This window comes from Trematomus bernacchii, unplaced genomic scaffold (assembly GCF_902827165.1).
Source record: "Trematomus bernacchii unplaced genomic scaffold, fTreBer1.1, whole genome shotgun sequence".
NCBI lineage: Eukaryota > Metazoa > Chordata > Actinopteri > Perciformes > Nototheniidae > Trematomus > Trematomus bernacchii.
Window position 1 is genome coordinate 8750949 of NW_022987313.1, and position 20537 is coordinate 8771485.

General features: G+C 41.4%; 2 protein-coding genes across 3 annotated transcripts; one reads left to right on the forward strand and one right to left on the reverse strand.

Moving 5' to 3' along the window:
• Positions 1–56: 56 nt before the first annotated feature.
• LOC117477044 (autophagy-related protein 2 homolog B-like) lies at positions 57–15843 on the reverse strand. Of its 2 annotated transcripts, none has more exons than XM_034123807.1 (43): positions 15775–15843; positions 14720–15132; positions 14475–14637; positions 14229–14381; positions 14029–14131; positions 13615–13777; positions 13352–13531; positions 13172–13268; positions 12892–13056; positions 12612–12763; positions 11977–12085; positions 11448–11691; positions 11196–11358; positions 10646–10735; positions 10344–10532; positions 9904–10177; positions 9710–9818; positions 9432–9630; positions 8722–8864; positions 8462–8619; positions 7947–8122; positions 7712–7859; positions 7364–7566; positions 6438–6518; positions 6210–6316; positions 6019–6111; positions 5863–5933; positions 5693–5769; positions 5423–5593; positions 5198–5330; positions 4915–5114; positions 4602–4831; positions 4396–4513; positions 4000–4191; positions 3823–3924; positions 3608–3686; positions 3309–3519; positions 3148–3217; positions 2981–3063; positions 2710–2831; positions 1803–1957; positions 1555–1704; positions 57–1226 (listed from the first exon to the last, which is right to left on the reverse strand). In XM_034123807.1, the coding sequence occupies exons 2-43, from the start codon at positions 14879–14881 to the stop codon at positions 996–998; spliced, it is 6219 nt and encodes a 2072-aa protein (XP_033979698.1). In that variant the 5' UTR covers positions 14882–15132; positions 15775–15843; the 3' UTR covers positions 57–995. The 2 variants fall into 2 exon arrangements, with proteins under 2 accessions (XP_033979698.1, XP_033979663.1); XM_034123772.1 differs by having other exon boundaries at positions 7712–7862.
• On the forward strand, positions 15837–20421 carry gskip (gsk3b interacting protein). The gene is made up of 3 exons (XM_034124104.1): positions 15837–16117; positions 19303–19548; positions 19636–20421. Exons 2-3 carry the CDS (start codon positions 19306–19308, stop codon positions 19792–19794), a joined length of 402 nt encoding a protein of 133 aa, XP_033979995.1. The 5' UTR covers positions 15837–16117; positions 19303–19305; the 3' UTR covers positions 19795–20421.
• Positions 20422–20537: the final 116 nt, after the last annotated feature.

A 20537-nucleotide genomic window follows, 5' to 3' on the forward strand; every position in this document is an offset into this window, starting at 1 on the left:
AACTCCATTACATTTAGTTATGAAATGTAAATATCATAGCTACCCAACCACTACTCTTCTTAATCTAACCGTTTTTATTTCACTTTCATGCTTTTAATACAAATTCAACTGTACACTTATGTACATGAAATATTATCCTGTCCACATAAACAAGAAAATAGGCAAATCAAAAGCCTGCAACACAACATTTCACAACTAGTATCATCAGTCAAATATACACAAAAAAACAATTGTGCAGGATATTAAGACTTTGCTTCATGGTTTTGAATCATTTGAAAATGTGAGTGTCAGAATGGCACACACAACATTAGAAACTATTTTTAAATTTTAAAGCAGCTTTTTATAACAGCAGCTTATTGTGAAAATCCCACAACTTTGATCACAGCTCAAAAGAAAATTGTGAAACTTTATAACAAGTTAGGGTACTCCTCCCACCTGTCATTAATATAAGCGAGTTAACCGTAGTCACATAAAAGTGCTGACAACAGAACTTTACACAGCTGTAACACATTCAGTTTGCATGAAATGTTACACATTAGGGGGATATTTACAGTAAATAACAAAGTTAAATTAATTAAGGGTCATTACACCTATATTTATGTTTGTTGACACCAACCCCCACACACAATTTGTAAACAAAGCTGCTTGAGAATGAAGCCGATGTTGCACCTCATCTATCTATCTATCCCCCAGCAGAACATTTTCCACATAAAGACGATGTGTGGCTTACAAATCCATCAATCTTCATCCATCCCTTTGATTAAACTTACAGTTAGACGATGCTGATAACCATGAAGGCACTGTGAGGGAACTGGTAAGCTGACACAAGCTGAATCACAGTAGCTCAAAATGCCACAAGATGAACAGTATTTTATTTACACCGGGGCTGTATGAGCACTTCTGAGATGTTCCTATTCAAAACAACGTTCTGAAGAAAGTTTCCGACACATTTATTCTGCACAGTCATGGTTTCAGGTACCATATGGCAATAAGTGTTACTCCTCGCCCTGCCTCCATTTCTGAGACTCCTCCTGGCGTGCATCAGGGTGAATCTGGTTCCTCATTCCACCCAACACATTGGAGGTGGCTTCAGTGGCCATAATGAGGGGCTTCACCACAGCTGGGGGCAGCTGGCGGAGAACCCCCCCCACTGCCCCCGTCATGCCGCGCTGCTCATGCTCCCGGGTGGCTGTGTCATAGATGGTCAGGGCTGTGTCTGTGATGCCCTGTTGATAGAAACAACACCAATTCCTCATTAAAAACAGTTTCTCTCAATTACATTCTCAATATGCCATTTTCTGCACCTAGGGGTCTTTCAATCAAAACAATAACATAAGATGGAGTTTGGTGGCGTTGAGTCTTTCATTGCAGTCAGCATCGTCTAATTACGAGTCCTACAGTTTAGGTGGTGTTATCAGGGGCTGCATTATCTAACCAAAATAGTGTTTTGTAAAAATGTGGCTTAAAGCTTGATTCAATTTATGACAGCTTGTGACGAATGAAGTGGCCCAGTGAAGTGAAAATATTGGTCATGGTATCTTTAGGTTTGTTTACCTCTTTTACGACAGTATAGGCTTTGGCTACACCTTCTCTCAGGTCCACCGGCTGATGAGCCAGTCCGTAATGGGAGAAGCGTTTTATTCTCTTCGTGTCTCTCTCATCAGGCACTGGGGACACCATGTCATAGGCCGTCTCTGCTGCGGCCTAAAAACAACACAAAACACAAGAATGTCAGATTTATCGTAATGACTTTAGTAGTAAATCCAGACTTTTTTTTAGTAATGGTGGAAACGGGTCTTTACCTGGATTGTGCGCACCATCCTGTTGGTGAGCTCCAGAGCGGCCATAGCAGTGGAAGTTCCAAAGGAGGCCGTGCCGCGCTGGAACCCACGGACTATCCGACCGTCTTTCCTGTACTGCTCAATCGGGAGCCAGACCAAGTCCCTGAATCCCTGAACTGAACAGAACAATCATCTTAAGGACAGGGAAGACATTACCAGAAGTAGGAGGCTCATATACTGTAAATTACTTTCACTGCACTTATCTAAGGAAATCATGAATTACATTTTTCCCAAGCTTCAAAGACATTGATTAACCCCGGTTTTATCATTTTTTTAAATATTGGAGAAAAAAATATTCTGCAGTTATGGCTTACATTTGTAAAAGCTGCCAAGAGGTAACGATAAACTGATTGTATTGAATAGCAATTGAAACGGGTTAAAAAAAGACAAGCAGTAATAGGTCTAGCTCATTATATCACTTGTCTTAATTGAAGTGTTTTGTCATTTTTGACTAAGTGTAAGAGCCACAATGTGTGAATATATAAGTATATTTAAATATCATAAAATGTAATCGTTTATATAATTTCTAATTATTGTATAAAACAGAGGAAATGTATACAAATGTAAAAAGACAAATGCATATATATTATATGTTGATCATTGATGACACTATTAATACATTGACACCATGTGCAGCAGATTTCTTTCTTCTTTTTTTTAACCGTGTAACCAAATCTAATTAAACTAAAACTTAAATCTCCTCTCATTAGCGATTGACTGTAGTTACTGTGCCTATAGCTCGTTTGTTTTAGGTTGGATATGCAAACGGAAAGTCAATCCAATAACCATTAAAGGACATTGTGTAATGTAGGTTCACTTGATAACACAAAACGCCTGTGACTGGATTCATACCCTGTATATAACTCACCGAGCTGGACCAGAGAGTGAATGGGCCCCACACCCCCCAGGAGTCCTGGAAGCTGATTCTTCTTTATGTCATTAAGCCACTCGTTTATTGCATAGGAAAACAGCTTATCCACACCTAATAATCTGAAACCCATATTAGAAAAGGATTAATTTCCTGGGAAAGAGTATTAGTTCTGAGTATGTACAACACCTTTTAATAAGGTCTGCTACTTTCATGATATTAAATAATAAGCAGCACAATGGGGTGTGAGATATTACTGAGATAAACATACCCTTGTCTATAACACAAGCGCCGCAGTTTCAGCTCTGAACAATTAAGCTGCGTCAACCCGATAATGATCCCTGCAAATGTTCCCTGAAACAAAGACGTCCTTAAATCATTCACAAAGCACAAGTTAAATAATGTGATATTAATACAAAACCCTCTTAGATGATTTACCTGCTCCATTGCTACATGTTTCCCATGGTAATCCAAGCGAATGGGAACCTCAGAGGTAAATCGAAACTCCCTGTTAGGAAAAGAAAACGTTGGCAAACATGAAACAAGCTATTCCTTTTTTCTTTAAAAGAGGTTTCATTGTTTGGTTATTTAACACAGACCTAAAGAAGATTGGTTGGTCTGTGAAGGAAGGAGTGGAGGCTTCGTCGTCAGTCACTTCCTCCCTGCCACATGTGGAGTAACCGTTGTGGCTCATGCGTCTCTGAGCAGGCACTGAGATGATGGGGGCCGGGTCCTGGCTGCTGCCCGCCTGCTTGGAGAAGCTGCAGGAGATCTCTGGGGCAGACGCTTTCTTTGTGGTCACACACACAGCTGCAGAACAAATATTATCATGAGTCAGTGTTTCAAAGTGAAGGTTTTGTTCAATGTCTGAGTTTAGGTATTTGGGAATTGATTTGACCTTCTTGAGCAGGCGGGGAGAAAAACTCTACTTCAGTAGCAAGACTGGTGAAGAAGTCCTTCAGGAAGAATAGTGCGTCCTTCAAACAAACAAAAAACAAGACTTTCACCCTAATGTTGCTGAAGATGCTGGTACATACAGGGATAAATGAATAAATAAAGGTCCATATCTTATCTTATCTTACATTTAATATACGCATCTGCATGAGATTTTACCTGATCAATATTGAGGCGAAGAGGCATCAGTGAAACACGCAAACAGCACTCCTGTGGAGCCTGGCCTGACTCCGGACACATGTGCAACGCCTTCACTGTCAACTGAGACAAAAGAAGAAAGACGTTACACAAAGCCACAACTTGACTGTGTTAATGTGAGTGTGTTGGATCCCTCACCATGTTAGAGTGGGCTTTTCGAGGCATTTCTTTGCTGGAATACAAATAGAGGAACTTGTTCATCTGTGAGGTAGCCAGTCTGTCTCGAATCTCCAAGTCCTGCACGACAAACACCTGCCGAGAGACTGGCTGATCCATCCCTGGCCCAGAAGCCACCTGGGCCTGTGGGTACACCTCATGCTGAAATCTCACCTAGGGAAAAAGTCAAAGACAAGATTGTGAACGGTGAAGATATGATGTAAGGTATATGCAAGTAGACTATGGGCATGTGTTGATTTAGCGTTCTTCTCTCCTCATTGAAATTTGAAAATAAGATGCTGGCACTCAGGAAAGAAAATGCTATAAGGACACTGTAATTAACAACTAAGGCTCATTCCAGTCGAGGAGGAACTTTACTTTGCTGAGTTGTATCTCCATCAGGACGTCGGCGTTCCTTCCTCTTCCGCCTCCGGCCCGTCCTGAAGCCTTGGCCTGTCTGACTGGAGTTTGAGAGGGGGAGCAATGGGGTGTAGTCCTGCAAGGCAGAGAAAAGGGTAGAATCAAACAAGTCTGTTGAGCACATTTAATACAGTGTGTGCACGGTCACTCATTGTTTTGCTCACCCCCGGCTTCTTGCAGGAGAGGGTGTGAACGTTGCACCTCCAAAGTCTTTCCCGCCATACAGGTGCCAGATGACAGATATCTCTTTGATGAGGTAGCGCACCTCGGGGGTGGGAAAGTTCATGGCCCCGCGGCTGGAATCGCTCCCGTCTAGAGGCTGACTGAAGTAATCATCTTTGATTTCCACAGGATCTGAGGTAAGAAGTTTCACCACCGGCTCCTGGTCAAGATCCTGAAACACATATAACTCACAGTGAACCAACACACACTTTGAGTTTCTTGTAAACATAACTGTGTGAAGGAGTGTGTCCTGACCTGTCCTCTGGACCCGGGTGTCTCCAGGATACAAAAGTCGTCCGTCTCTTGGGCCAAGTTAGGGACAGGAGTGATGAGAGGTGAGTGAAGCATGGGGTAAGTGGGGCTTGAATCTTGGATACAATTCCCACTCTCATCCGGGAACAAGAATAGGTCTGAGCGAGGCGGGTCGTGGTCTTGATTTGGCTCCTCACATGCACCTATGGATGTGTACAAAAAGAATAACCTCTAGTTCAGCTATATCATTTATGGAGCTAAAACTTTAATATCTGCTGAACCTCACCATTCTGCTGCAGCCCTGGTGCCTGCTGCCCGTCGGTCTCCTCCATAGCTTCACTCATCAGGTCCTGCAACATCTGCTGCTCTGTCTCCGCAAGCAACAGTGTCTGAGATGTGGGCCGGCTGGTACGCTCCACCTGTACAAAAACACACTCATTTTAAACACGTACGACCAACAGAGTTTTTGTAAATCCTATTGTAGCTACTGTATGTTAGCGTTAGTGCTGACCTTGGCTCTTTGTGTTGTGCTGCTCTGCTTGGCTTCTGGTTCTGCAGGGGGCAGTAAGTCTCCGTAGCTGGCCACATACTGAATGAGGTTCATGAGGGCGGCGCAGGAGTCCGAACACGTTCTGATGTGAATAACGTCACTGGAACAGCGCAGCTCAAATCTGGGCTCCAGCTACACCCCAAGAGACAGTCAAAAAATAAAATTTCAACCATATTTTCAAGAGCACACATTAAAAAACATGAATGTCATCTAAAGACAGACAACTCTTACCAACTTTCCGTTCACTCCAGGTTTGACAGCTGTAATCCTCAGCTCCAAAGTACCCATGTCTACCACTTGGACATAATCTGTGACAAATAAATAAAAGCTAACATTGATCAACACATTGAAATTGTAATATTCGAAGCAGCCTTTTAAAAAGATCTTGGTGGTCATCTTACCGCGCGCCAGATTGACGGAGACAGCATTACTCTTGTCTGAGAGGAACAAAGCTGCTTCATCCAAAATTATCCTGTGAATAAAACATATTTTTCTATGACTCAATTGTGATTACATTTCTCGATTTTGTATCAGAAACACCAGTAGCCTGCTTATACCTGAGCGTTGAAGAAGAGTGGTCTAGAGAGACACTGCTGGAGATGCTGAACGTTTCTACAACCAACAGTGATCTGATTGGCAGGTAAAGGGGTCTGTCAAGAAAAAAACTAATTAGAAAACACACACAGATAACATATAACTCATATTACACATAAACTAATTTAGTGGGAGGTCTTCAGTCTATAATTACCTGTAGTCCAGAGAGCAGCTCCACAGGTGTAAATGTAAGGTGGTGACAGACGTCGGAGGGGCGTAACCCAACACAGGCTCATCGGAAACATTCAGAAAGTCGACAATCTGTTAAACAGAAAATGGTATTAAGATTACAGATGTGTGATTTGCTTGCATCATTTTCTTCCACTGCTTGCTGAACATCTGTGTGAAGGCAAAAGAAAAAAAGAGGTTGTGCAAAGCCTACCTGGTCATACCAGCCCAGGCTGGGCGGGACCACTCTGTGCTGCAGCGTGGCTCCTCTCACTCCAACAGCAACCAGGAACTCCTGCAGAAAAACAAAATCGGAATGATATTTTAAACACCAGTTCTGCCAAATGGGGAAATGTTGACTGAATGTGGTGGAAACAGGAGCCACAGCGCAGGTGTGGTGTCAGGAATAATCCAATAATCAACATATCATCATGTTGCCCAGGATTCAAATATTGACTTAAGCCCTGTTGACACAAAGTCAAAAGTTGTATGATCGCTAAACTGTTCACCCTCTACTGTACATCTAGCCAATCTGACAAAAAGTGACAAGATAAATCACGTAAAACCAGCTAGGTATCTGGGGTGAGTCTGAGATGCATTGGCAAACCTCTGTTTGCAGCTTTGACTAAAAAAAACAGTTTGACGACGGCAAAAGTGTGAATCTTGAAGCTTCAAAACAACTTCAAACCAATCGGTGACATCCCAGAGCCTATGGTAGTTTCACATCTTTAGGCCTCTAAAAACGATTAAAATGTAACTAACTGAACATCACTATGGGGAAACTGTTCACACTCTACATCTAGCCAATTTAACCAAAAAGTGACAAGATAAATCACGTAAAACCAGCTAGGTATCTGGGATGACGACGGCAAAAGTGCCAATCTTGAAGCTTCAAAACAACATCAAACCAATCGGTGACATCCCACTGTCTATTGTAGTTTCACATCTTTAAGCCTTAAAACTATTCAAATCTAACAAACTGAACATCACTGTATGTGGAAACTGCTCACAACTGGGACTGGTCTAAAAAGTATGTTTCTTCACCAGCAATCCAACACATTTCAACAGACAGCGAGGTGAACTACAGCTGTTCTTTCACCCGGCTTGGCCTTTTACCCGTCAGTGATTTGTGTAATGTACCTTGACATTGCGCTCTGCATTCTGTGATGAGATTTTAACAGCGACAGACAGCATGCTGCGAGCCTCCAGACCAATACACTCTGAGGGTGTCGAGGCTCTCTCAGGGGAAGTCTCTGATTGGTAGATGGTTGGCTCTAACCAGTGGGGATGAGTCCTGCATGGCAACTTGACATCTGAGCTAGACGCGCCTCCATCCACAAGTCCTGAGCACATCAACCGAGGGAGAGGCATAAGGGTGATGTAGAAACAGTATGGTTATAGAGGAGAGATCCATATATAAGTTACATTATGACAGGATACCTCATACACACAACAGCATTAGATTATATTGTAGTGCAGTCAGTTTACCTTGATGATACATGCAAATGTTACTGGTGTGGAAGCAGAGGTAGTGTTGGTCTTTATAGCCTTCGTACTGCGTCACACTGAACAGCACAGCATTCTTCACCTCCAGCCAGAACTCGCCATGTTTGTTTTTCAGTATGGTTTTATCCTCCTTCTGGGAGAAACATGGAAAGTCAATTCTTCTTTGCGTAAAACCAGATACAAGGAATGTCTGGATAAAACACTGTGAACTGTTTACCTTTGCATTAGTTTGAAGAGCCACCAGGCCGTGATTGACACTGATGATGACAGAGAACAGGCTCTGGGATGTCTTGCTTTGGGCTTTGGGTTTCTTCTTCTTGCGGGACCTGAGGCCCAGGTCAGAGGCAGGACAGTAATAGTGCATGGTCTCCTCGTCTGACCCACTGGTCTCATCTGTAAGCACAACACAAAGCAAGTGAATGATGAGACAATCACTTGATGGTTTAAACAACCATTTCAATTTAGACATTTCTACAACCTGAAGTATAATCAGGAGGAAATTGTAGATTTAGACATCAAAATCCTGACCTGAGATTCTGGTATATTTAATGTTTTTATTATTCTTATTTTCATTCTTACTTTAAGATTGTACCCACTAATAGACAGCTTTAGCTATCAACAGATGTATTCTGGTGCTTCTGCAACTCTCAATGCTTCTTGTCCCTAATTTAAAAAATACTAAATAACCTGACACAATGCAAATTACTGGGAAATGTTTTATTGTTGCCTCACCTTCGGGGCCGGTGGAGCGGAACTGGCTGAAGCTGTCCTTGGAGTAGGTGTTGATCAGCTGACTGGCCACAGAGAGCCCCACTCCATATGGCATGCTTTCCACCGTCTCCACTGGAGAGGGAGCAGTGGGCTCCCACAGCAGCAGGTCATTGTTTATCCTAAAATATTGGGAATATACAATGAATTCATGGAACATGGAGGGGTAAGTATATATTTTGATTTTCAGCTACTACATGTGAAAAACAAAGCAAATGTGGTACCTGTTGTGTAGTTTCTCATAAAATGCCTTGCTGGGCAGCACTAACTGCACATTGGGGAAACACAAGTCAAGGATGAAGCGAGAGTTGTTCATGGTTTTTTCCTGGAAATCCGTCATCTCAGCAACATCACCAGGGATGACCATCTGGAGTAAAAATAAAAATACAGATTATCTAAACTTGGTCATGTCAACAGGTTGGCATGCAAAGCAGTGCTCATGTCGCTGTTTGCATAATGATGCATTTGTAATACATTACAAAACATCTATCAGAATAAACTCGCTCCTGAATGCAAATGATTACACCTGCAACCTGCTTTGGACCGATATCTTCATCGGGACTGAAACAACTACTCTTGAATTAGGCAAATTCAAAACATTTCCTTTTCAAATATAAGGAAATATGTTGGCTGCATAATTACTTATAGTCTAAATAGTGTTTTTCTAATATCACACATATATTCGTGCATTGATAGCATGCCTTATAAATGGTCTAAATCGAGATCATGTTGAAAATGCTACTATGTATAAAGAGAGTAGACTTGCATAAATAAATGAGGCCGTATTTATACACCTGGATAGATTTTTAATCCAATGTATTTCGCTCAATTGCATTTTCTCAAAGTTTTAAAGCAGACATGCAAGTTCACATGTAATAACAAAAACAGTAGTTGGCTGTAAATTCAAATGTTTTTCCCTTTGGCCAGGACATACCTCTTCATTCTCATACATAACCCTTCGTGATGAAAAGGGCGATGGCTCTGGTTTCCCAAAGTCACAGACATCCTTCAGTGAATGGGCAGCCCCTTCCTCCTCTTCTTCCTCAAGGGAATGGTCCTCGGCCCCCTCCTCTTCAGCCGTCACCCGCTCAAGAATAGAGTGGACTGCTGTGGGGTTCATCTTTAGGACAACCCTGACCAAAGAGATGCAATATCAATGAGAGGCGCCTCTGTTATGGACTGATAGGGCTGAGGTTGGTTAGATCAACTTACCTCGGCCAATCAAATTTGACACTTTCAGATGTCGTCATGTCTCCATCCATGGTGTGGGACACCCTGAAGAACCGAACAGCTGGTTGATCCGGCTCCTCCTGAAACTTCCCTGTGCAAAGAATACAAATAAAATCAGTTAGGGAGATATTTAAATCATCGAAGGGAAGTTTAAATTAAAACATTTGACCACATACCAGTAAGCTCCCTGAAAGTGAGCTCCATTTTGGTTTGGTCAGGAGAGCTGCCACCCATGAACTCCGTCTTCATTTCCAGGTCTTCCAGCTCCAGGTAGAGTACTTCCTTCTGTAGGGACTTCTTGAACCAAGGGCCCCTCTCCTGATCTGAGCGCAGGTCAGGGATGGGGAAGCGGATTGCAAGGCCAAGCAAAGGAGCATTGACCGTCAGCGAAACATGACAGTTGGTGGGAGTGTGGCTGTCATCAAGGAAAACCTCTGTAAAGGCCTTATGCTGCAAAATTAGTATAAAAAAACACATAATTAGACATGTAAGAGAGCCTAGACATTCAGTATGCAACTGTTTTACCTTTTCCATCTCAGTTTATGTCAGTGGCTTACTACTTTTACATATACTTTCTGAAATATTAATACATGTGTAGTTCTTAGGAAGCCCTTACCAAGCTGACATGTTTATTATAGGATGTGTACATGTGGGAGGCCATCAACTCTGTGGTGGCCAGCTTCTGAGGCTGTAACAAGGAGTTGAGGCGGTCTACGATGCTGATGTCCAGCTCACAGCGCACGGGGCCCAGCTCCACCTGGATCTCTGCTTTCCTAGGAATGGTGCTGAGGCGAACCTGGCCGCCCTGCACACACAAACAAATGGTTTGACTGAGGAGAAGCAGGACAACAACGCTGATAATGTGTTTAAATGTTAAGTAGTGCTGTGGTTTTGTATTGGACTAACAAATGCTGTTACCTGAGGGCCCCTGCGCTCGGCCTGTTTGTAAAGCAGGTGGAGGCAGCTGGTCAGCGGCGCAGCAGCATCAGGGGTGTCAAATGTCAGCAACTGAGGTGTGACAGAAAATGAAGTGAGAAACTCTCTTAATGTCATGCCAGGTGTAACATCGGCTGTCACGAAATCGGCACATTATATATATATATATTATATAACACGTCACTGGCCAGAAAATCTGTCATGATGGTATTTTTAATGAAAAATAATAATAATGTTATCAAATGCATCTTTAGGCTTTTATTTTGGTTAAAGATTTAAACTCAAAATATTGTTGTATTGAGATGGAAAGGCTGTATAGATAACTGCACAAAAGCGTACAAGAGGAACAAACAGGAAATATGTAAGAGGTGTTGGAATAAGAAATATGTGACTTATTAAGATGATATTCAAATATCATGGGTATCTTTGCTAATGGTATATTGCAACACCCCAAGGCGTATTGAATGTATATATGCAGTGTGTAACCAACCAAAACTGCACAATAGGCTAAGCTCAGGCTGGAAACACTAACCTCAGTGTACTGAATGCCTCGTTGCGAGCCACCAATGGCGGCCTCAGAGGGAAACAGACACTCCAGGAACTCCATCCGGTTCATTGAGACGTCCGTGCTGAAAGTCCGCAGACTGGACCCCTGACAGTGCTCATAGCTGATCTTCAGGCCCTGGCCCACAAACCTGCACATATAAACCCCAGATCAGACAGACATAAAACACTTGCATGAAAAATCAAGTGTAACCTTGCAGAAAATATGTAAAAAGGCCACCTTAGATGGTCATGGGGACAAGCTTGGTTAAACACTGTCCGAGACTGAAGGAAAGCAGCTGGAGCGAGCCGGCCCGGGCCCACCATGTTGAAGAACTGTGCCGCCATGGGGCCGAGGGGGCTGGGAGAAGCATCTGGGGTGGGCAGCGGGTCGATGTGGAGGACGGCCACAGCCAGGCTACTCAGAGTTAACCTCAACACCAGCTCTGGCCTGGACTCATCACCGTGCGTTTTCGTTGGATGGGCTGAAAAACAAATGCACAAAATACTTAATTTCAGTGGTTTAATGATAACCATGTGCAACAGAAGGTTAGGTTTGTAAAGAGACCAGCCGGAGTCACTGACTATCATATCTACAACCAAATATAAATAAAGATCTAATCGGGAAGACATGCTGATGTTATCTCTGGTTAGAATGAAATCCTACAAAATACTTTCCAACTTCCAGCACAGTGACAGGTGTAACAGTATTTAGTAGTTAAATGTGTATAAAGTATGTAACACATAAACAGGTACATTGTGATACTTACATGTCTGTCTCAGTAATTTTTGAGGGAAATGGGAATCCCGTTGGGCGGGACTTTCATTAGTGTGCTTTTCTCTTTGCCGTGGGACATCCATGTAATCATCCCACAGAGCCTACAAACACAGACATGATGCCAGATAGTTTAACAACAGAAGCTCATTTGGGAGAATTTAACCACAGAAACTAAAACACTGAAGTGTCAATTATAAACCTCGTAGTTTTACCAGCACAAAAATAAATAGTTATTGTAATGCACTTTACTGAGGATATCAGTATTTAGGAGAGTAACAAGACCACAGGGAACTCTTATGATCAAATTTGAATTATCATAATAATATTTTCACCTGATTATTTTCTTAATTCTCAATTATTTGGTTTACAAAATGTCAGGAAATGGGATAAAATGTCCATCCCAGTTCCTTAAAGTCCAATGTGATGTCTTTAAATGTCAGTTTTATACAGTTTTATTTCACATAAAACTGTATAAAACTGACATAACAAGAAAACTAGAAAGAATTTTACGATAAATCACTTATCTCTTTTTTATCTATTGACTAATGGACTTATTAGTCACCCTGCTTGTCCCTGCACTTATTTCAATGTGTCTTCATGACTGCAGTCAAACAGGCGAAGACTTACTGTGGCATTTCCAGAAGGAGATTCTCCTGGTGAGGCAGAGTAGTTGCTATTGAGGGACAGATCCAAGTCAACGGTGGGGGGTTCACCCAGAGGAGGAAGGGATGACAAGCTGTGAGACATGTCCATGTCTGCCATGGAGAAGAACACATCATCTACAACAAACACAAAAAAACAAATCAAAGGAAAGGAAAGGAAGAAGAAAAAAGAAAAGTCATTAGTTAAATGCAACCATGACTTCTGATTTGTCTAAAACTCTAGGGTTAGGGCATCTCAGTCCAACCTCGACTAGACACAGTTCTGGTGGTCTGGCTCTCAAAGAGGTCTGCGTCCGTCCCTGGCCGAGCAGTGTCCTTCTTCAGACAGCGGTTCAGCTCCATGTGGAGTCGATACTCATCCTCTTGCTGTATTGGTCGGCTCTTTCTATCCTTGGCCCATTCCTGTGCACCTTCACACAAAGGACAATACTCTCTTCTTAATATATGTATTTAGCACATTATGCAACATTATAACCCTGCTTGATCCACATGTTCTCCTTTATCTTTCCACAGAGGGCTTCTCACCTCCACCAGAGAAAGCTCCACACAGGTCCAGAAGAAGATGAACTTGCCGTGGGGACAGCAGAATAATAAGTGTATCAATATGTCCAACAACATCCAGCTGAAAAGCAAAGCATGTAAAACACACTGGTTAGTAACAAATACCCATAGCTTATTATATTGATTTAATAATGACTGATTTACCTTTGCTCCAGGCATAGCCATGTTGTTTTTCAGAGTGAGGGACAACTCAATTTGACCACAGAGGCTCCCGACCTGCACAGGTTCAAAGGGTGTTGTGGAGGAAACAGGCTCTGTAAACTGGGGATGAGGCTCACATATTATTTTGGGATTCCAGCTAGGTGAAAGTTTTGGCTCATTTTCCTGCAAAATAAGAAAAACATGTTGTTAAACGCTGATACATACATACAGTTTTATGGCAAATGTCAAAGACTTACTACACTAACCGTTGGAGTGGGTGAAGATTTACAACCAGCACGGGACACATCTGAGAACTCATCCCAAAATACGGTCATGTCTTCCATCTGCAAGTTTTTATGTGCAAATGTGGTTGGCTGATGCACATTCACACTGGAGCTCTCCTCGTCTGTTTCATCGCAGTAAACAATCCTGAAAGCAACAGCAGAACACGATGAGCTTAACAAGGACCTGCAGTTTAATAGTGATAACTTTCATACTATTAGCTGCAGCTTGTTTAGCACTGTGTGAATACTTTTCTGATTGCTTGTAAAATCCTGATCAAGGACTTTAAAGTGATAGTGGATGAAGGCTGGAGTTTCTAGAAGAGTAGTTACTGATTTTGAAAAATAATTAGAACATTTTGGAGATTGCCTGATATCCCATGGACAGTCCCCACTTACTTTTTTATTCGAATCTCAAGGGCGATTCCAGTTTTAGAATGTTCGGGAATGTGTTCGACTCTGAGAACAGTATCCAAAAATGTCACCTTAACTCTTCTCAGAACTGCAAGATGGAAAAAGAAAAGAAATGACTTTAAATAGACATAGGCTGGTTACAATGTTTGGTTTGAATGTTGCCTAGCAGCATAGACACACCGTACCTGTCTCTATCGTTTCTGCAAACTTCTCTAATCCCTCGAAAGGCTGGAAGCTCTCTCCCATATCATCTGTGAGTTTCTGGCTGAGACATTCTTTGGCAAGCTGCATGCTGCTCGTCATGAAACTGGACCAGTACATGGGCTCTGTGCCAGATGCTGGAGGAACAGCCAGTGGTGACACAGTTACAATAAGACAACATGTTTCACATCGATCTAAATGCTTTAATCAAAGAGGCTGACTCGACTTACCCATTCTCGGCCTTGGTCTGAGCACCATCTCCAAACCTTTGATCTCCAGGGCACAGTTTTCGTGCAGTAGGGCAGCCCATGGAACCGTTAGAGAAATTGTCTGGATGAACCCCGCGATAACCTCAAAAGGTGCATCTGCTGTCTCTAGGAGCTCATTGAGTGACTGAGAAAGAAAAGAAAATGCTCACGTCTCTCCTAAATCAAATAAATTCATCTGTTGTACGTCTGCAACAAAACAAACATACCCATTTATCCAATGGCACTTGTGCAAGTGTTCCAGTGCCTTGATAGAGGTCTAAACTGAGCTGATCCAAACTCAGTTTCTCTTGAAGGAAGTTTCCAAGGTACCTATGCAGAAGGTATCTGCAGGCCCGCTTCTTGATGGATTCCGAAAATGGCCAAGGCATTTTAACTCAAAAGGTGAACAGTACAGTGTAATAAAAGGGATCTTGAGGCCCTGAAACGGAATGCTATAGCTACTATGAATGAATCACTAGTGGTACAGTTGTGTCATCCTGTCGACTTAAAGACATTGGGAAATCGTGAACTCAATCCCCCCTCACATCCTAAAATAAGGGTCACTTTGGAGGATGTGTTGACACTCAGGGTTGTGTGCAGGAAATGGTCTGACTCCAGTTTGCTGCTGCTATGGAAAGACCTATGACAAAACACACACATGCAATTTGACACTTGTCACAACATGAGCGTTAACACATAATGTTTACAACACAGCTGAAAACAACAAGCTGCATTAATGCGTCAGTTTAACACAGGAACTGATTTAAATTGCTCTAGCATTATAATAAAGGGCAACATAACATAACATGTGCAGTTAACGTTAGTGTTATTCTAAGCACACATTTATCCTCCAAGTGATAAACAAGCCAAATGCACTTGCGAAATAATCGTTAGCATGACAGAGAGTTTATAGTTAATAGCTACCCTTAGCTATGTTTACTTTATCAGGGCTGTCATCGTAGTAAATGGATGGGAGTCGCGCTAGCTAAACAAAGGCAGACATTTAGCTTAGTAGCCGGCTAGCAAGGCTAGCGACGTTAGCTAGCCTAACAACCACTCCTGTCTGCAGAGTGAGGCAACATTAGCATAGCCGGCTAACTGTAGCAGTACACGCTCGCTGGATGGCTAGCTAACCCTTAAATCAAAAATCTCTCAAATTATGACCCTAACACCTGCACTGTACACTGACAAATAACACGTTCCACATATACACCAGCGCAATGTGACTAAACAGATAGGCAAATGAACACACTTGAAGATATTAGTGCAGCTGTCAAGTTACCTTCTGTGTGAGTTGTTTACAAACACTCTCATGACTCTGCACCGACTGAGCCCACTCACTCCGGGGACCGGGATTAGACCATGACGTCACAATATGGCGGATCTGTGTAGCGCACCGGACACTTCACTGGGTCAACGTTTATTTTAAGGTCGTTATTTAGACACTACGCAGTCACTATAGAACAAAGCGTGCGTTAATGTGATTTCTGTCTCTGGTTGTCTACACATTTGATGCTAAACAGAGAGCTTTCTGGCGTCAACGCTCACTTGACTGAGCCTCTCCACGGAGAGCTCTGAGCGGGCTGGAAGCTGCAACTAGCCGGAAGAACACAACCAGCGAGGAGGTGAGGAAAATGCACGCATTTTGGTCAGAAATCATTCATGCAACCTAATAAGACCCTATGCCTGAGCCCCGTTAAATTGCGTGCAAAATGAATGCCTTTTAAATACGAACAAAGTGATATAAATAGGTTTGAATGTCCCACAGCAACATATTGCTTAATGTAACACGTTAGCCCTCAAAGTAAGCTACAGTAGATCAGTCTCGCTAACTAGATGTATGTATTATGTATGTACATGCCGAATAATAACATTTTCATTAAACTCACTTTGATTCAGTACTAACTATGATGTCAGTAACCAGGTCTATTTTTGCTTCAGTCGTCTTTAATAGAAGGCTTCTCAGAGTCCTCTTGATGTCGCTGTTATATCATTGTTTTTATGAATAAACTTTCTTTTTTTTAACACTTTATTTATTGTTTTTTCCCCACACATAACACAATAACAGAAGAGTACAAATGCAGGTGCTATACAAAAGATGACAAAACAATTATGACAAAACAATAATGATAATAACATAAAAAGACCATTACAGTAATAGCAATGACACAAATAAACCAAAATACACAATGACATGATAAGACAGAAACAGAAAACCCCTAAGACCAGTCTACACCCCTACCTCCAGACAGGGCCACACTGTGCAGTAATCGTCAAAAAAGGAGAAAGACAGATTCAACTACTTGCCTCAGCATGTGTATTTATCATAGCACTTCTTCAGCCTACAATAGGTTGTTGGATGTTTTCTATATAATTCCTAAAGCCAGACCAGTACTTATCAAAGATATGTGGCTTTCTTTTAAGATTAAAGATATTTTTTTCTGACATCATGTAGGAGATTTCTTTGAGCAACATGGAAATGGGGGTGGGTTCTGCACTCTTCCATAATAGAGCAATACATTTGTTGCCAGCGATCATGGCCGGTTCGATTAGGCGCACCTTACTCCTTTTGTGTGAAGGGATGTCAGAACTGTCGCCTAACAGGGCTAATTTAGGTGTACAAGGAATCTCAAACCCAGAAATCTTTTTAAGAATCTCCCATATTGACCCCCAGTAGTGCTTTAATTTATTACATTCCCAGAACATGTGAATTAGGCTACCTGTCTCTGTAGTACATCTAGGGCAAAGATCTGAAATTGATTGATTTATCCTATGAAGTCTTTCTGGTGTAAAGTAGGTTCTGTGAATAATGTTAAACTGCAAAAGTGTATGTCGGCTGTTGTACTTGTATGAGAAAGTGAGGGCCTCCTCACATAATGACTCCCATTTTAAGTCTCCAAAGGTACAACTCGGGTATTGCTCCCACTTCGTCCTAGAATTCAGGGGTTTAACCTCTGTAAGGGCCAGAATGCGGTTATATGTCAAGGAAAGTATACCTCTGGAGTGCTTAACAACTTTTAGAACATTGTCAATTGGGAGAGACTTTAAGGGACTGGGGTTTTCCCCATGAAGTGTGCTTAAAAAGTGTGTGACTTGCAAATATTTTATGAAATTATTAGTTGGGAGGCTGAAGGAGCTACACAGCTGTTCAAAGGTCATACGTAAGTTATTCTCGTAGAGATCCCCACATGTTTTGATTCCCTGGGTGTACCACATCTTGGTTATCCCATCTCTAAGTGCACCTGGCAGAGCAGGGTTGGTATGGAAGGGAGTATGCTGTGAAGTACGATAACACTATTGAGATGTTTCTGTATATCAGACCAGATTCTAGCTGTGTGATTAATAATAGGATTATCAGTATATGAATAAACATTCAGCATTAACGCTGGTACAGGATTTATAGATGGTAATATGGTGGTGCTGGAAAGCAAATACGCATATTTACTCAACAATTATTGTACACATCTACCACATTTATTTGACAGCTGTATTACAAATATATATATAAAAACAAAAATAATATAATCATCTTGTAAAATGTTGACTACAATAATAGAAAAACACTGTAAACACCATTAAAAGGTAGCAGTAAAAATCATTCTGTATTACATTTATGATAATATAATGGGGCTATTTTTCTGAAATGAAATATTTTAATTTAATAATAATAATAATAACAGTAGTACAACTTGCTGACTTGCTTTCTTGCTGACTTGCTTTGTAAACTTAATATTCACTTCAATAGTAAAAGAAGCATATGTCTCAGTATATTTGTATCTACTGTTTAATTGTTGCTCCATACAGGGTTCAGTCTACACAACAGGAAAGTACAAATGTCTATTAATATCTAATTCAGCCTCACCAGCACTGTATGTTGGTTAAATATACAATTACAAAGGAACAAGCCATAATAACATTGAATTCTCCTGTAAAAACTGACAGATCCATTGGGTTTTAGCCCTAAAATCCCCATCAGATCAGCAAAGTGAAAGGGACTGGATAAATAAAGGTTGCTACATGTATCGCAATCAGTGGTTACATTGGCAAGGGCTCATTGCCCTTTAAAGCATCCAGCCAACAAATGAATGTTGACGAAGCCCGATACAATGCAACAGGTTTAAGCTGTCATGCAGAAAAAGATACTCAAATGAAAGCGTGGCGTAAAGATCCCTGACATAAACAGGACAAACCAAGATGAATCTTGTTTAACAGTAATGCACCAGTGCTAAAAGGACACATAGTGGACATGTAGAAATAGAACAGGTATTACTTTGAGTTGTAAATATTAATGGATTACAATGCAGCACATTCATTTTTGGGCCTTTGTAAAATGAGCAAATCCTAATTATTGTACAAAGCATTTAATATAATTTATAATCGTAACAGAACTTGTGGTGTAGACCTGACCATTTAAAAAGAGTTCACTCTGCACTAAAAAAAGGTAAAGGAACCGACTGATGCATGTTTGTTTCAGTTCTTCTTTTTACTTTAGATAACAGTTCTTAGGAAACATGTGATAAACCGACCCTGCTGCTGAATCATTAACATGCTAATGTGTGAGTGCTGCCTTGAAGCTTAACATAACTGTACAAAGCTGGGTTATTGGATATTTTAAAAGCTTTATGACCAGATGTAACAGGTGTAGTTTAAGACTTAGCTACTGTTTCAATTAATATGTGAATCTGAAGTGCACTCGTTTATTGTAGACATGGAGAATGCTTTTTTTGTGCCAGTCAGCTAGTTTTAAAAGCATATAATCTGCACATCTGTGTGTCAGCTGAGTCAATCAATAATGCTGTTTCTGATACAGGGGATGGAGATAGACTGCCAGCCCGAGGAACCGGTCATCTCTTCTTTTGACGAGGACTGTGTTGAGCTTCGTGACGTCAAGGACATGAAATTGGAGGCAGAGGCAGTTGTCAGTGACGTTCTTTTTGCCGTTGCTGAAATGCACTTGTCACAAAGTTTCAACAGCGCGAGGGATGTGGCCCACATAAACGTGGAAACAAAAGAGGGAAACCGGTATTGTCTGGAACTCACAGAGTCTGGACTACGGGTAAGATGCACCGAAAGTGAGATGTGTTATTTCTTGTTTTATTACTCCTTTATGGCCTGTTTTATAATAAATCACTCTACCATACAGGTGGTGGGCTATGCCTTCGATCAAGTGGATGAGGATTTGAACACCCAGTATCATGAGACTATTTACTCTCTTCTGGACAAGCTGAGTCCGGGTTACAGAGAAGCCTTTGGGAACGCTTTACTCCAGCGGCTCGAGCAGCTGAAGCAAAACGGACAATAAAAAGAACCAACATGCTGTATACGTGGAATGAGGGCTGATGATGCAGGGTGTATTTGGATTTATCCACCTGCCTAGCTACCATTACAATAAGAGCCCCATCAACTTATTTTCATACCATTGAATGACTTCTACTGCTAGGTATTGGCTATATGGGCTCTGTTGCAACATTGTGTTGTTGACTTTACTGTGGTAAGATCTTCCAGCTTCCACATGATTCAAATCTGTGTCAGAGCACATCGTCCGAGTATTCTGCACCTTTTTGTATTTGTAATTATCCGAGAAGGTGGAGCAGCAAGTTGTGAATTATTTTTTCAGTTTATTCCTCTACCCTGCTTTCACTGTAGTTCTGACCTGATATCTGCTCAAATATACGTAGCTACTACTTATTCAGCACCTCAAAGAGCCAAAGCTATATTCTTTCAACTCAAGCTGCCTTAATGACCTTTGGTCAAAAAGGTTGAAAAAAAAACATTGACTCAACTTATTTTGTATGGCTGACAAGGTAATGAAACATTTTAAAAGTGGGTTACTGTCAAGTTTTGCTTCAAGATTACATTTTCCATACCGCACTACACCTCAAGCTTGCTTTTGCTATACAAGTAAATAAACTCCTTTGTATTCATGTCATCAGACCTTTATGTCATTGTCAGAATCAAAATCATTTGTTTATTCGGTCAATTGCCTGTTTATTGTACACGTCACCTCGTAAAATCCTACTTTAGGGTTGTAAAACCCCAATTATA